Below are 16,420 nucleotides of genomic sequence, written 5' to 3' on the forward strand. Positions count from 1 at the left end.
AATTCTTCTCCTCATCCCCAATGATTGAAATGTTTATTAAAGGGGGAACAAAAGTGGAAAAAATTGTATAAAATGAGATATAAAAGATTTTTCTTTTATTCTGAGAGAACCCAATGACAGGGTACATGTTCTTGATATTTTGAAAACAATCTTCTGGGAATTTCACACTGCCTCCTCGTAGCTGAACTGGGTAGCAGTTAGAATCTCTCTAATGAGGAACAATATTCCTGTTTTTTAATCATAACATTTTATTTTTTAAAAAAAAAAACCTCAAATCAGTCCAACTTACCACAGAAAGATGTGGTTGCCAGCCTGCTCCTTTCCAGTGGAGGAGCCCATTTACTCCACATTCCATGGCATGCTGGATAGGTAACCCCCTAGGAAACAATTTGTGCACACACAGCATTCAAATTCTACTGAATCACCTCACTTGGCAGTTTCCACGTGAGTGAAATGGTGAATCCACTCCAGATTTTAGTCCAAATTTTAAAGGATTTGCCCAAGCTGCTGAATCTATTTTCCATGTAAAGTTCAGCACCTTGGATGGCTGAACACCACAGACACCATTGTGCCTTGGTCCAGCAGCTGGTAAGAGCCCCTTCTTCCATGCCAACTGCCACTTCTCTGGCTCTGAGAGAGAGAACAGCAGCCAACATTAGCCGGATTTAATTCTCTCCACCACCAACCACCTCCTTTTATTTTCATATTGTGTTTTATTAGATTATTTGTAAGATATTCTGAAAGCCTTTTTATCTGAGTGGCAGGGTATAAAAAATCTAAATAAGCAAATACTTTAACATTCAAATTAAAGCCTGGAGTGGATTCGTCATATCACTAACATGGGAAGCACCAGTCTCTATTGCCTTTAAATGTAGCATTTTTATTCTCTTCAGCAAAACGGATATTTGAAAAAAATTGAAACTGTAGTCCTGTGCATTCATACAAGGCCATAATGGCTGCTGAACACAAATGGACATGTTTTAAAAAAATCCCAAACCAAAAAAAAGCAAACACATGTATAGAATCAGGATCTGCATTATTTATGTATTTATCTTATTCCCGAAATAAAATCCCAAAATAGGATTCAAGACAGCATTATACTGAGAGACCACTGATAAAGAGTGGAAAAAGACAGTAATGTGATGAGTTGCCTGTATATAAATGCTGCTGAACCTTTCTTTCAATACTCAGTTTCACAACTCATTTCCCTCCCCAGATAAATTTATATGGGTTCCCCATATATTTCATGAAGCATGATCTCAGATTCAGTATCTTGATGTCCGTAGAGATGATATTTCTGTAGCCCCTGAACATATCCAAGATCCGGCCCCAATAGGGTAAAGCATGGGAAGAGGGGGAAAGACCCAGATTTCTGAAGACTGTCTTCCCCATAAGAAATCCAGTTTAACAAGGCTGAAGATTATACTGCCTTCTACAGTTTTAATTTTGCTACTGCCAGCATTGTGACTATATGTCCCTGTGAGACTGGATTGTAGTCTTAAAACATTTTGATTTACTGACCTCAGTAAGGCTCATTTCTAACCATACATGCTTAATATTGCATTGCAAATAAGCTTTCCTTTCAGATCATTATAATTTGAGCTAAGAAGTTGCCACCCTGAAAACTAATCTAATACAGTATCATATAATATAATTACACAAACAGATACATACCTCGACAAGACCTTGCAAAATTCTTACAAACATCACACAGCCATAATGTACTCTGGCAGCAGCGGGAATTAACATGTTTAGTGCTGATGTTAGGAAAATAGCAGCTCCAAACACCCTGTATGATTGAAAAAGAAAAAATGAGGTACAGTTTTAAAATATTCTTTTATAGAGGGAGTACAGTCAATATGTTATTGACCAGAAGTAAAGAAAACGGAATAGTTTGTTTAATTTTTGGAAGTTGGCCTTATAAAGAATAGAGAGAATAACATAAAAACATACTATTCTCAGAGTGAAATTATTTTTTACTCTAGAGTAAGTGCATGCAGCACTAGCCCAGACTGGTACCATTGCTAGTACAGGAGGTTTACATCGCCACTACCTTTTTTAAAAAAAATAAAACATTCATAGGGTTTACTTGTCTGGAATTTAAAAGAGAAAGGAAAAACCAGCAGTGGCAATTCTACACAATGATCCTTATCACATGAGCAAAAATTGAAGTTATTCCAGGGTCAATGTGAAGGTAATGCAGGGACAATCATGGGGTTTCAATCAGGAGCCATCTTAAACACAAATTGGGGGTCATTCCAGGGTTAGGTAAATCCTCTTTTCCCCCAAATTTACTTAACCCTGGAATGACTCTGGAATGACCACCGATTGTGTTTGGTGTCGTGTGATAAACGAACGTGAAACTCTACCTAACCCTGGAATGACCCCTGATTGTGTTTAAGATGGCTCCTGATTGCGTTTGGCATCGTGTGATATACAAACATGAAACCCCATGATGGCCCCTGCATTGCCTTCACGTTGCCTTCCCATTGGCTGTGCAGTGTGGATACATTAAGAGTTGCTGGCTTCACCTTCCAGTAAGAACAGCGTCTCAGTGCAGGGCAGATTATAAACAGTAATCTGAACAGAATGTTAACTCAGTTCTCCCTCACAAACATCCAAGTATAAACACTCTCCTCTGTGTCATTGGCCCTGTGTAGATGAGCTTGTCTTTTTCTTTTAATTATATAGATCACTATGTACCTCTCCAGAGACCTCCCCAGAATTACTTTCTCTCATGCGACTAGCAAATGAAAGGCCTTTAATTTCATTAGGTTAACAGCCAGGCTTATTACATGGAAAGTGGCATGCCTTCATCTCAGACATAATAATTATGTTGAATAGTAACAAGTAGTACTGTTGCCTATTAAATTCTCAAAGGAGCAGTATCATATTCATTTTTTTAGTCCACTAAGCCCCTTGCTAGAATCACTATGTTCTAGAAATATAATACCTAGTTTTGGTTAATACAGTATTAGACAATACAGAAGATATTAATTGCTTTATTAGATCTTCTTATCTTACCTGTTAGCTGCTAGTTTATTTGCAATGAAGCCGCCTGGAATTTGTGTAACAATATAACCCCAGAAAAATGAGCCATGGATGAGTCCTACTGTTTCTGGATCCCAGTTGAATTGTGCTTTCTACAAACAAAACAGTGTTTACATGAAACCAAAGAGTTAGTATCTTGCAGCAAAATTATATCAAATATTTTAGTAAAGGATGACTATGTAATCCTCTTCTGGATTTTATCTGATGTAGAGCAATCATTGGTCTCACCTTAACACATGATGCACAAGTACCATTCAACAAGTTTATGATTATCTGAGAGACATCAGTGAAAATATTTCTCAGCCCAATGCTAGAGATAGGAAGGTAAAGGAGAACTTGAGCTACTTTGAACATTTCTAGGACCTGCCTAACTGTTCACCTACCTACTTGCACAAAAATGCACATGGGGGGGGGCATTTTACTTCTCACCTTGGACCACTACCTCTAAAGCACATCCATATTGCACAGTTAAACATATTTGCTTGTTTGCACCAAAATTATGACAAAATGCATGGATCTTCCTCAACTGTGTACTGTTTTCCCTTTCTATGATCAGATGCAATCTGGTGCATTTTGTTCAATGCTGCCCAATCATAGATAGAGCCATTATCCTCATTTCTTTTTCAATAAAGAGATATTCAAATCCAAAACCCCACAAATTCCAATGAAACTCAGTGGATTATTTTCAGCCTAACCTATCACACAGGATTTTGTGGAGATAGCATGTATGTAAGTGAAGACTCATGTATGCCACCTTGGGCTTTTGTGGGGAGGGACAGATTATAGGTATTCTGAAAAGAAATACAATATTGCAGGCTGTTCCCAGCCTCTCACTGCTCATAGTCAAAAGGCATCATGCAGTTATTCCATTTTCCCCTTTCCTTAAAGGATTTTCTCTGGCAAGAATAAAGATGGAAGAAAAAAGTGAAAACACAGGAAGGCTGCAAATATAAGGCAACATCATCTAGATACCTTATAAGTTTCAGTGAATGCAGTGTTCAATTCACAGGGAAAATGCAGTATATAACCACACTTAAAACTAAAGTCAACATTGTGTAGTTTGAGCTACGATTTCAGCTCTGGCATCAAGGGTTCAAACCCCTGTTTGGCCATGGAAACATACTGGGTAACCTTGAATAAGTCACACTCTCTCAGCCTCAGAGGAAGGCAAAGGTAAAACTCCCTCTGAAAAAAAATCATACCATGAACACTATGATAGGTTCACCATAGGATCACCATAAATCAGAAACAACTTGAAGGCACATGAGGAGGAGGAGGAGGAAGAGATGATAACACATTATGATAATAGCTCAGTAATCCACACTTAATTTATTGATTCATTATAAATTTCCAAGCCTAGGAAGCAACAAACTAACAATATGGGGAGAAGTTATGGCTTGCTTTGAATGCAAAAGACCTTGGGAAGCAAGGCTGGGAATGATCTTTCTCTTCCTGAAATATTGGACCTAGCTGTTAAGCAGAATAGGTACTACTCATTTAGATGGTCCAATAGTATGACACATATAACAGCTTTCGCCAACCTAGTACCCTGTCAGAGTGTTTGACTAAAACACCCATAGTCACAATTTTCACTTCATCTTTATTACGGTCATAGACCAGCACAGGTAAAAAAGGGATATAGAATAAAAAAAGGTAATGGTCACAATAAGCCATCTTCAGAATTTGTACAGTTGTGTATCTAAATTCTCATACAGCCCTGCGTTTTCCTCAGTAACTCACTAACTCATACTTCACCAGCTCCAAAATGCAAGCATATTGTATACAATATGTCTATGATTAAAAAAAACACCAAGATTTATTACTTTTAAATTGTTCTATAGATGTCTTATAAAATCAAATCCAGTTATCATTGCTAACCTGTTACAATAAAATATGCTCCTACTTACTTCCATTTCTGGTTTTCCGTTCACATAGATTGTGTTGTTGTTAACCATTTCCACTATGGCAACACCAAGATTGCATCTAATTCCAAAGGAAATGCAAAATCCCAGGCCACTCATGATAGCAATGATATAGCGTTTGGGTAATCCACAACAATAGCAATCAAATAAAGGAGGTTTGCTTGTTGTTTGCACAGGTCTTCCTTCTTCATTCAGTTCAATATTATCCTCCTGTAGATTAGTTCCATCAAGTTTTCTATGGTAAAAAATAGGGGGGGGTGTGTTCTTAGGAGAATTTTCTGATTCATATTTCAAATTACATACTTGCTGTTACTGTTACTTTACCATGGAAGCTATTCCTGTCAAATTGCACTTAAAACATACAGAAGATAACATTCTGGGTGTTTGCATAGGGTCTTGAAAGTCATAGGGAAATAGAATCATAGAGCTGGAAGAGACCACAAGGGCTATCTAGTCCAAACCCCTGTCAGGCAAGAATACACAATCAAAACACTCCCAACCATCTGGAGAACGGATGGTGAAGAAGACTCCACCACAATCCAAGGCAGCATATTCCATTCTCAAACAGTTCTTACTGTTAGGTGGAATCTCTTTTCCCGTAGTTTGAATCCTTTGCTCCATGTCCTATTTGTTGGAGCAGCAGAAAACAAGCTTGCTCCATCTTCAGTATGACACCATTTCAAATATTTAAATGGGGCCATCATATCACCTCTTCTCTTCTGCAGTATAAACATACCCAGCTCCCAAGCTGCTCCTCATAAGGCATGGTTTCTAGAACTTTTACTATTTTGGTCACCCTCCTCTGGACATACTCCAGCTTATCAAAATCCTTGAACTGGGATGCCCAGAACTGGACACAGTATTCCTGGTGTGGTCTGACCAAAGCAGAATAGGGTGGTACGATTACTTCTCTTGATCTAGCCACTATACTCCTATTGATGCACCTTACAATTGCATTGGGTTTTTTAACTGTTGCATTGTGCTCTGTGGTTTATTAAGCCTCCTAGTTCTCTTCCCTCCCTCCAGGATAACTGTCATCCTTCAGCCTGTGAGAGAGTGACCAGGCAGGCCCAGCTCCACCAGGGCTAGCCTGAAGAATAAGAACCCTCCCTCCAGCCTTAGAGGGAGAGAATAACCACTGGACCTCATCCCCTTTCCCACCACCATTCCCTTCTCTTTTTGTGTTGTGTCTTTTAGATTGTAAGCCTGAGGGCAAGAAACTGTCTAATTAAAAATAATAATTGTAAGCCGCTCTGAGAGCCATTAGGGCTGAAGGGCAGGGTATAAATACCATAAATAAATAAAATAAATAATATTGTCAGGCCAGGTGTCCCCCATCCTATATTTGTGCATTTCTTTTTTCTGCCTAAGCATAATACCTTTCATTTCTTCAAATTGAAATTCTTTTTTTAAATTTAGTTTTGGCCCATCTTTCTAATCCATTAAAGACATTTTGAATTCTGATCCTCTCCTTTGGGGTGTTAGCTACACCTCCTAATTTGGTGTCATCTGCAAATTTTACAAGTGTGCCCTCTATTCCATCATCCAAGCCACTGATAAAAATGTTGAATAGCACTGGGCCCATGACAGAAACCTGTGGCACCCCACTAATCACTTCTCTCCAGGATGAAAAGGAGCCATTAGAAGATGAAGAACAATAAAAAGGCAAGGAGAGACTTTGAAGTTATCGATCAATCATGTAGCATCCCTAGCAGACTGAACATGTGTCCAAATAATCTGGTTAGTCCCAGTATGGTGACATATATTTCTATTTAACTTTATTGTTATTGTCTCTCTTGCATGTATTTTCTGATTTATGGTGATCCTAAGTGGAAGCTAGTACAGAGTTTTCTCAGCAAGTTACAGAGATTTGCCATTATCTTCCTCTGAGGCTGACAAAATATGAGTTTCCCAAGGTCACACAGAGGATTTCCATAGGCAAGCAAGGATTCAAGCCCTGGTCTCCCAGAGTCCCAGTCTGAACCTCAGATCACTACACCACAATTTAACTTTATAGTTATTATTTCTACATTTCCATCTATAAGTATAATTTTAATTTATTATCTGTAAATTATTATTATTATTATTATTATTATCATCCTTTATTTATAAAGCGCTGTAAATTTACACAGCGCTGTACAGACAATCTTTTTAATTGGACGGTTCTGAGCAAATATTCATCATCTTTTAGGGTGATGCATTTCTTCCTTAAACCTCCTTAAGCCAGTCTTTAGTGGTCAGCTTAAATGTCTTAAGTACACAAAGAAATCTTGTAGCACCCTTAAGACTAACTGAAAGAAAGAAGCTGATAGCATGAGCTTTTGTAGACTTGAGCTACTTCCTCAGATGCATGTTTGGAGGAAGTATGCTCAAGTCTCAAGTCTATGAAAGTTCATACTACCAGCTTCTTTCTTTCAGTTAGTCTCAAATATGTCACACGATCCCTTAGCATACTGATTTTCCAGATTTTCCAAAGGCTATGCCTTTGATGTTTTAAGTACAGTAGTATGCACATCTGAACTAATAGGTCTGCTTCCTGTCAATACAAGGGTGGCAAATATGACATTCTGGACCTGGCCATTTTATATTGTACTAACAATGAATACAATGTAAAACCACCAGTTTCAGAGTGTCACGTTTTGAGATCTAGAAATCTTTTCATCCCTCTACTTGCATAGGACTAAATGTGTGGGAATATCTTACCACTGTGAAGGTAATAGAAAAGGCTCTCTGCTTCTCTACTACAAGGCTCCTTCTCTTAAAAGTACACAAAATAAAAGTTAATTTTGCTTTGAAAAGTTATTTTTGGACTACAATTCCCAGTGGCCATGCTGCCTGGAGAACTCTAGTAGTCAAGAAAAGTAACTTTCCTAACTCTGATTACGGCTGCCTAAATCCTATGAAAAAATTATAATCTCTCAAGATAGTCTACCTTAAATGGATTATATAGTGTACTGAACATCCAAAGGAATTGCTTTTAAAGACAATGCATGAAATGGCATTCCAGTTGCTGTGGTCTTATTCAGGTGCATAGAAATATCCTGCAAATGCATATAGCATCATAAATCAGGTGAAAAAGTTTTTCTGGCATAATAATACCTGAATATCTGTCAAAAGCTCTTGGCAATATATGGCTAGACCTAATTAAATTCTAATCAGCTTCTCTGTTCAAATACATTCTTCTTGTTACTTTCTAGAATAATTGCTTCTTCTTAATTAGTTCTGTAAGCAATAGCAAAAAAAGCAAGGGAAGTCTGTAGCAAGGAGAACTAACAGGAGTATTTAAGTTGCCAGCTGGTGTCCTCTTGAGCCTTCTGGAGCCCTAGGTTAACCTTAACCAGAGTTACATTTTAGATTATAAATCCCAGCATCTCTTACTAATTACTCAGAACAAAATAATTATTTGCTGGCTAAACAGTCCTTTTACTTTTTTTCTTGCCTCCTCAACTAGACATCCCCTTGATCAGATGTCAATACGCAGTTGCAACTGGGTCCATGTTCAGTATAAGCAGTTCTAGAAGGAAGAACTATAGACTTGCAGTGATGATGCCTCATTGGCCAAGCTGATTAACAATTCATGAGGCCATACTACTAACAGGTTCTTTTGTACAAACCAGTTTATTAATATGTTTTCAGTACACCAGTATTACTGTTATACATTCAACCTATTATAATGTGATTTTATGTAACTATAATTAAGCCATAATGTAAAATACATAAATATTGCATTTTACATATTTACTACATTTATTTACCACCTTCTGCCAATATGCTCCATCCAGTTTACAATCAACTGCATATAATCTGAGAAAATACAATTAGTAATCTTAACAGAATCCATGTAAACATACTTATATTGCAGTTCACTAGGATTAACACATATAGATGCTCCGTAAGAAGTATTCAGTTTGATCTAAATATTATCTTCTGAGGACTCAGAAGATCCAGATGAACTGAGAATTGATTTTTAATCTACTCTTTACTGCCAAATGCATCTGAGGAAGTAGACCAAAGTCTACAGAAGCTCATGCTGCCAATTTATTTCTTTTAATTGGTCTCAAAGGTACTACAAGATCTCTCTACGTACTGATTCTACAGACAAACATCTCTTTGAATTCTACTTTCCATAGGCAAGAATATGGTTCTCATGACTGGAGTGTAGAGATGATCTGCTAACAGTCAAAAGTGATAAAAGTTATGAAAGTCCATCTATATTGATCTGAACTCTGTCTTCCAGAGTTTGGAAGCAAGGCTAGGAAAAAAACTCACTTCTGTATGCCTGTCAAGGAAGCCTTTAGCAATGAAGGTCTCAAGTTACACACACACACACACACACACACACACACACACACACACATTCCTCCAGCCAATGTGTATTAGGAACAAAACCAACAAAAACATCAGACAAACAAGGGGAGTATGAGGAAGAAAGTGAGCTATTGATATGCAGTGGAAATCAGCTAGCTCTTGACAACAGCAAAGAGTGGTGGAAGAAATGAACAGCTAGGAGTGGTTCAGGAAAGACTTTAAACTTTACATAATTCTGAGGCAACATTATGTTGCTTTCTGTCTTAACTGTATTTACACATAGACAAATTCCTTTTCAACAAGACGGTTTAAGGCAGGAGTGTGTTTGTCTGGATGCTGATGGACTCTACCTCCCAGTTTTCCTCATCATTGGCTATGCTGCTTAGGCTGATGGAAGTGGCAATTCAATGATATCTGGAGGTCCACATGATTTTTATCCCTTCTCTAAAGAATATGTTTAATAAATTTTAGTAGAAATTGTCTGTTTGCTTGTAAATTCCTGAGGACAAATTAACCTGCAATTCTTGAGAGAGGTAGTTTCATTCTCAATTGAAATGTCTTTTTAAAAAAGGTGCAGCTTATTAGCAGCTGACATTAATAATGTGAAAATAAAATTCCAGCCACATAACACCGATACTGAAAGAGCTGCATTGGCTACCAATTCGCTTCCGGGCCCAATACAAGGTGTTGGTCGTCACCTATAAAGCCCTAAATGGCTTGGGCCTAGAGTACTTGGAGGACCGCGTCTCCCCATACAATCCGCCCCGCACACTCAGGTCAGGGGTGAAAAATCTTTTGAGCGTTCCCAAGACAAAATATGTACTAATGGCGCAAAGGGCATTCTCTGTGGCAGCCCTGCAATCTTGGAACGCTCTCCCCGAAGAGCTCCGCTCAGCCCCCTCCCTGGAGTCGTTTAAGAAGAACCTGAAGACTCACTTATTCCGTCAAGCTTTTCCTCACATGTCCTGACTGTTTCCCCTATGTATTGTGTATTGTATAGCATTGTATTGGATTTTTTAACTGTCTAGTAACTTTTGATTGATTCTATGTGGATTTTAATGATGTATAGTTATGCTGGTTTTAATCGGGGGGTTTTAGTGGGAGTTGGATTTCTTTTAATCTATATTGTATCATATTTGTATTGCTTGTAAACCGCCGTGATCGTAGGAACGGCGGTATAGAAATAAAATTTCAATCAATCAATCAATCATTGATAATGATAATGATCAGAAGAGTCCTCAGCCAAGCTACCTAAGTGGCTGCCTTAGGTGTTACAGGGATGCTACAGTTGTAACAATCCTGCTCAAGAGGACATGCTGTTCTGCTTCTTTAATATTCAAGTAGCACCATGCGTAGACATAACATTTTACAGTAATAACAGAAACACTATCGTAAATAAACAAACCCTAAACCTAAGGTTTGGAAATGGCCATGCTTTCATACGGTGGCCATACTGGCTGGATTATGAGAGTTTTAGTCCAGAAAGTAAATTTCCCATGCTGTGTCACCTATCCCAAGGAGCCTACAGTATATATCCACAGAATCACAGAGTTGGAAGAGACTTCAAGGGCAATCCAGTCCAACCCCTTGCCATGCAGGAATACACAATCAAAGCACCCCTAACAGATGGCCATCCAGCCTCTGTTTAAAAACCTCCAAAGAAAGAGACTCCACCACTTTCCAAGGGAGTGTGTTCCACTATTGAACAGCTCTTACTACCAGGAAGTTCTTCCTAACGTTTAGGTGGAATCTCTTTTTCTGTAATTAGAATCTGTTGGTTGAGTCCTATTCTCTGGAGCTGCAGAAAACAAACTTGCTCCATTTTGAGTATGACATCCCTCCAAGCATTTAAACAGGGCTGTTGTATCACCTTTTAACCTTCTCTTCTCCTGGCTAAAGATATTCAGTTCTGCCTCTACACATAGGGCATGGTTTCCAAACCATCCACCATTTTGGTCACCCTCCTCTGAACATGCTCTTGCTTATCGACATCCTTTTTGAATTGTGGTGCCCATCTGATCAAAACAGAACAGAAAAGTATTGGCTTTTTTTAGCTGCCACATCACATTGTTGACTCATGTTCAACTTGTGGTGTACTAGGATTCTTAGATCCCTTCCATGTGTACTATTGTCAAGCCATGTGTCCCCCATCCTAGATCTATGCATTTCATTTTTTTCTGCCTAAGTATAGTATCTTATGTTTCTCCCTGTTGAAATTCATTTTGTTGGTTTCTAATCTAGTAAGGTCATTTTGAATTTTGTTCCTGTCCTCTGGGATATTGGCTACCCCTAATTTGGTGTCATCTGCAAATTTCATAAGTATGCCCTCTATTCCATCATTCAAGTGATTGATAAAGATGTTGAATAAAACTAGGCCATGGACAGAACCCTGTGGCACCTCACTAGTCACTTCTCTCCAGAGAAGAGCCATTTGTGAAGTCTTTAGATTGAGATGGTCAAATCTACCTAACAGTAGCACTGTCTAGCCCATATTTTACTATCTTGTTTCCCAGAATATAATGGGGGACCTTATTGAAGGCTGAAATATGCTACATCCCGAGCATTCTCTTCATCTAACAAACGTGATTTTATCAAAAAAAGAGATAACATTAGTCTAGCATCACTTGTTTTTGATAATCCCATGTTGACATTTAATGATTATGGCATTCCTTTTGAAATGCTTACAGCCCATCTCTTTAATGATCTCCTCTAGAATCTTTCCTGGTATCGATGTCAAGCTGACTCGGCAGTAATTGTTTGGGTCTCCCTCCCCCCCCTTTTGAAGATGGAGACAGCATTTGTCCTCCTCCAGTCTGCTGAGACGTCTCCTCTTCTCCAGGAATTCTCAAAGATTATTTACTGCGACTCTAAGATTACATTTGCCAGTTCTTTTAATACCCTTGAATGTAGTTCATCTGGCCCTGAAGACTTGAATCCATTTAGATTGACCAGATATTCCTATACTACCTCTTTACCTATTCTGTGCTGCATTTTCCCTACTGCGTCATCTGCTCCATTTTCCTCAACCTGAGCACAGTGTGAGAGAAGACTGAGGCAAAGAGTGTTGAGTAGTTCTGCCTTTTCTCTGTCCCCTGTTAGCATTTCATCATCTTCTCCACACAATGGACCTACTATTTCCTCCTTCTTTCTTTTGCTATGGACAAAATGTTTTTTTTAAAAAAAACTTTCTGTTGTTCTTAACCTCTCTAGCAAGTCTGAGCTCCTTCTGCACTTAGGTTTTCTGAGTTTCCCCCTACATGTGCTAACTATTTGTTTTAATTCCTCTTTGGTGATTTCTCCTTTTTCCATTTCTTATGCATGTCCCTTTTAAACATAGCTCAGTTGATAGTTCTATGGTCATCCATCCTGGTTTCTTATGACACTTCACCACAAACAACTCTTATCTAACATCTAAGGTTTAGACTCCAAGCCAGTATGCACACTTATCTTTAATCTGCTTCATGCATTTGATTAAATTCTGGTAGGTATATTAGAATTTTGTTCACTAAAGTTTAGGAATGTTAATACATTTCTTTGAAAAAAGAATACTTCAAACAACTCAAATGTATGACATGCCACCCAGCAATCCACCAGTTTAAACCATGCCTCATTACTACTGAAGTCAAACATTTATACAGAGCTGGTTTAGAGCAGCGCTTCATGAAGTTTATTATTATTATTATCATTATTATTATTATTATTATTATTATTATTCAAATCACATTCCATCTTTAGTGCCACCTTGATTCTTGCAGTTTTACTGCTCTGGAGGAATAGCACAACTAAATAAAAGGTGTGGGCTTGATACCTATGTAGAGCAGTGCCAGACAGAAGGGCACCAATAGTCAATGAGTGCTCATTATGCCACTGCAGGATGAGCCTCGACACTCGTCCCAACCATAGCAAAAGGGAAAAAAAAAAAAAGAATGTGAGACTAAGAATTCACAACTTTAAGATGAACAAACAGTAGCAATCTATTGTGATCTAGGGCACATGAAGGTGAGATGTTTTATTAGCACAAGGGGAGGCGGATGAGACTCATTTTGTTTGATTAAAAATGGTTAGAATTTAGAAAAATAAACCTACCAAAATGTGCAGTTATTTGCCCTACTTGTTCTACCCTGTATTCCTGTATTGGCATGAATGGACAAGATGACCTTTGGAGCCCTTCCAAGTCTACAATTCAATGATTCTATATCGTCATACATGTGTGTTAAACTCAGTGACTGTTGGTATAAAATAGCGCTGAATAAGTAATGTGTGAGGTCTGAAAAGGGATGAAGACTCGCCAAGTGTGTTTGGCTGATAACCAAATATTTACCATATGTCCATGAAGTACTGGAAACTGAATTTACTAAGAATAACTGGATAAAGTTTTTAAAATCCTAGAAATGCATATGCCTCTCATTTTGCATGTAACCATGTGGCCTTTATCTTTTAAAGTTCAATCTGCTTATCCTAGAATACCAGAGAAATATATCATGTGAAATGAGATATAAGAATTAAAAAATATATTGATATTGCCAATCATATGTGTGAAGTGCAACGCCAACATACATATACACCAATATCTATATTTATATATACATCTATATGAGTATAGATGTATATGACAGAGAAGGGGGAGGAAAAACAAACCCAGAAAACTTCAGGCTCTGTTTTTAAGAAAGTATAAGCAATATTGTTCAACAACAATAAAGAATGAGTATTGTTTTTGTAAAATTTTGTAAGAAATTCTGAAAACAGCTTTTTAGGGGACAACATATACATTATTCAAATAAGAGGAATATTTTCTTATCATAGCACCTATAATTGTGCTATTTTGTTAAAAGACACAACGATATGATATACAACAGCAATCAGTGATTACTTGGCTGCTTAAAAAACCTGATACTCATTGATTCAAAATCTTTGTTATTTCTAAGAGGTGAATAATAAAATTGCTACTGTTTAAATTGCTACAAGAATCTGTTGCTGTTGTTGTTTGTAACAGAGAAAACTCTGGAGTCTTGTTGATTTGGCTATTGTGCAGTATTTTGTCTACTTCCACATATTCTTCTTCTTTTGTGCATGATAAATGTCTTCTGCTTTACAAAATAACAAATATTATACCCAGGCTATAATCCTTTGCAAAGTAAATACACTTGTTAATTAAGATTGACTGAAGTTTGAATAATCAGGTAAACATACTGAGAATTGATTACAATTCCAGATTAGTATAAGTGGACATGTGTCTTAAATCATATACATTCAATAACCTTTGAAATATGTGTATTTTGTATAGTCAGTATTATTTCAAAGATATAGCAGAATTATAAATCACATTAAAACTGTACATGTTTAATGTCTATAGTAATTTTATTCAGGTATTAGTTAGCATAATTAAATATAATGTCCAACAGTATTAAGCATGTTAAGAATTGTGGCTTATTTCACAATTCTTTATTGGTGTATTAACACATAATTTATAGGGTTTTTAATTACCATCACATTCTTAATTCAGTATAGCTCCCTGCATATGTTGAGTTATCAATGTGCTCTTATCATTTCATTTTCAAAATTTAAATGTTCTATAATGTTCAATAATAATCTGTCAAATTTGCATTAGGCTTTTACCTTTGCAAGTGTCCCAGTGAGTCGCTAACAGTATTCTTCACTTCTTCTTTCCCAGGCTTAAGAAATCTCTCCCTTAGTGAACTGAACACCTCAAAAGGCATCTTGGTTTCCTTCTTAAATAAATCCTTTAATATAACATTTGCTTGCTGTCATCATCAGTTTGTCTTAGGCTTCCGTAGTCTTCCTCAGTTCCCCCCTTCTCTTTTATTTTTTAATCCTTTGGATTGTGATCAGATGATCCAGCAGATAAGAGTATCTAGTCCTCCAAAATAATAGTCAGAATGGAAAATTCAACAAAGTCTCCCAACAACTAATAGCTGAAACACAATTGTTGTAGCTTTCTCTTGCATCTATTGTTGTTTCACGGCTGGTTATCTTCCGAGGAAAATGCACAAGGCTACACCTGGAGGTTGCTAATGCTGGACCAGTACAACTGACTGAAGCCCTCTATAACTTGCTCATCCCCTCTCTCTGCCTTTCTCTGCTGTTTCTCTCAGACATCCTGTGCTAGGTGATGCTATAGTAACGAACACAATACCTGTCTGTCTCTCTCTCTCTCTCTAGCCACTCGAGTTTATTAATAGGATCTCACTCACAGCAAACTTTATTAAACATTTATAAATCCTGTCTGCCCGTCACAGGACAGGGATTATAATGCCATTATACTCTTCATCTTCCTATGGACCCTGTGAGCAACAGCATTCCTGGGCCTCTTGGAAATAAACCCTAGACATTGCACTTATGACTGGCCACCACTGAATTCCTGTTCAAGCACGATCACTCTTGTGCAACACAAAGGATTATGGGACCATGCAGAATACATGGGAGGTTGTAGGCTGGGGGAATGTAAAATCCCCCAAATTGATCAAGAGAATATTTTATGGGTGGAGCAGATTTCATTAAAAGTCTCTATCCAGCTTCCAAGGCTTCCTCACCTCCATCTAACAACCTGTCCAAATGACTGGAGAACCCACATCTATCTGTCAAGTTTTTACCCCTAATCCTGGATGCCGCCAACACAAATATATATCTACTCCTACTTCTGAACCTTCCAGTCTGTGTGTGGGGCCCTGGTGTTAGGATTTTGGATTCAGGCCAATTTGGTTCTAGTCTTAACACAGCATATATAGGGGAATAGTCCACCAGAAGCCATATATTCTCTCTTAAGGGCAAATGATTGACCAAAGGCTTAGCTTCTATTGATTAATGTGCTAAATATGCTAAATTAGAAGCATGCCAGTGGCTGGAAAAAAAGCAGAACATGGCACATCCAGAACAATGTGCCTTATATAGTTAGGGAGGAGGAGAACCAATTAAATATCCAAGTGAGGGCAAGTCAGGACAGGTGGTGGCACTCTACTACCAATTGTACCAACTTCAGCCTATCAGTTGATTATGATTGTAATCCACCAACTTCTTTAATATATTAGAACCCCATCTGTCATTTATTAGGCATCTTAAGGGTCAAGGAAAGTACATTTTAAGGAAAGGGGGCATGTTTCATTGCAGCATCACTAGAGTTG

General features: G+C 37.8%; 1 protein-coding gene across 1 annotated transcript in view; it reads right to left on the bottom strand.

Annotated features, from left to right (window-relative positions):
* Positions 1 to 14,998, bottom strand: part of SLC17A8 (solute carrier family 17 member 8) — a 28,246-nt gene extending 13,248 nt beyond the window's left edge. Inside the window, exons 1-5 of the mRNA XM_042466442.1 lie at positions 14,898 to 14,998; positions 4,959 to 5,208; positions 3,025 to 3,143; positions 1,675 to 1,789; positions 290 to 377 (exon numbers count right to left, since the gene is read on the bottom strand). Of these exons, the coding sequence (XP_042322376.1) occupies positions 290 to 377; positions 1,675 to 1,789; positions 3,025 to 3,143; positions 4,959 to 5,208; positions 14,898 to 14,998 (673 nt within the window). The remainder of the gene's footprint in view (positions 1 to 289; positions 378 to 1,674; positions 1,790 to 3,024; positions 3,144 to 4,958; positions 5,209 to 14,897) is intronic.
* Between the last annotated feature and the right edge of the window lie 1,422 nt (positions 14,999 to 16,420).

The sequence above is a fragment of the Sceloporus undulatus genome, chromosome 5 (assembly GCF_019175285.1).
Source record: "Sceloporus undulatus isolate JIND9_A2432 ecotype Alabama chromosome 5, SceUnd_v1.1, whole genome shotgun sequence".
Lineage (NCBI taxonomy): Eukaryota > Metazoa > Chordata > Lepidosauria > Squamata > Phrynosomatidae > Sceloporus > Sceloporus undulatus.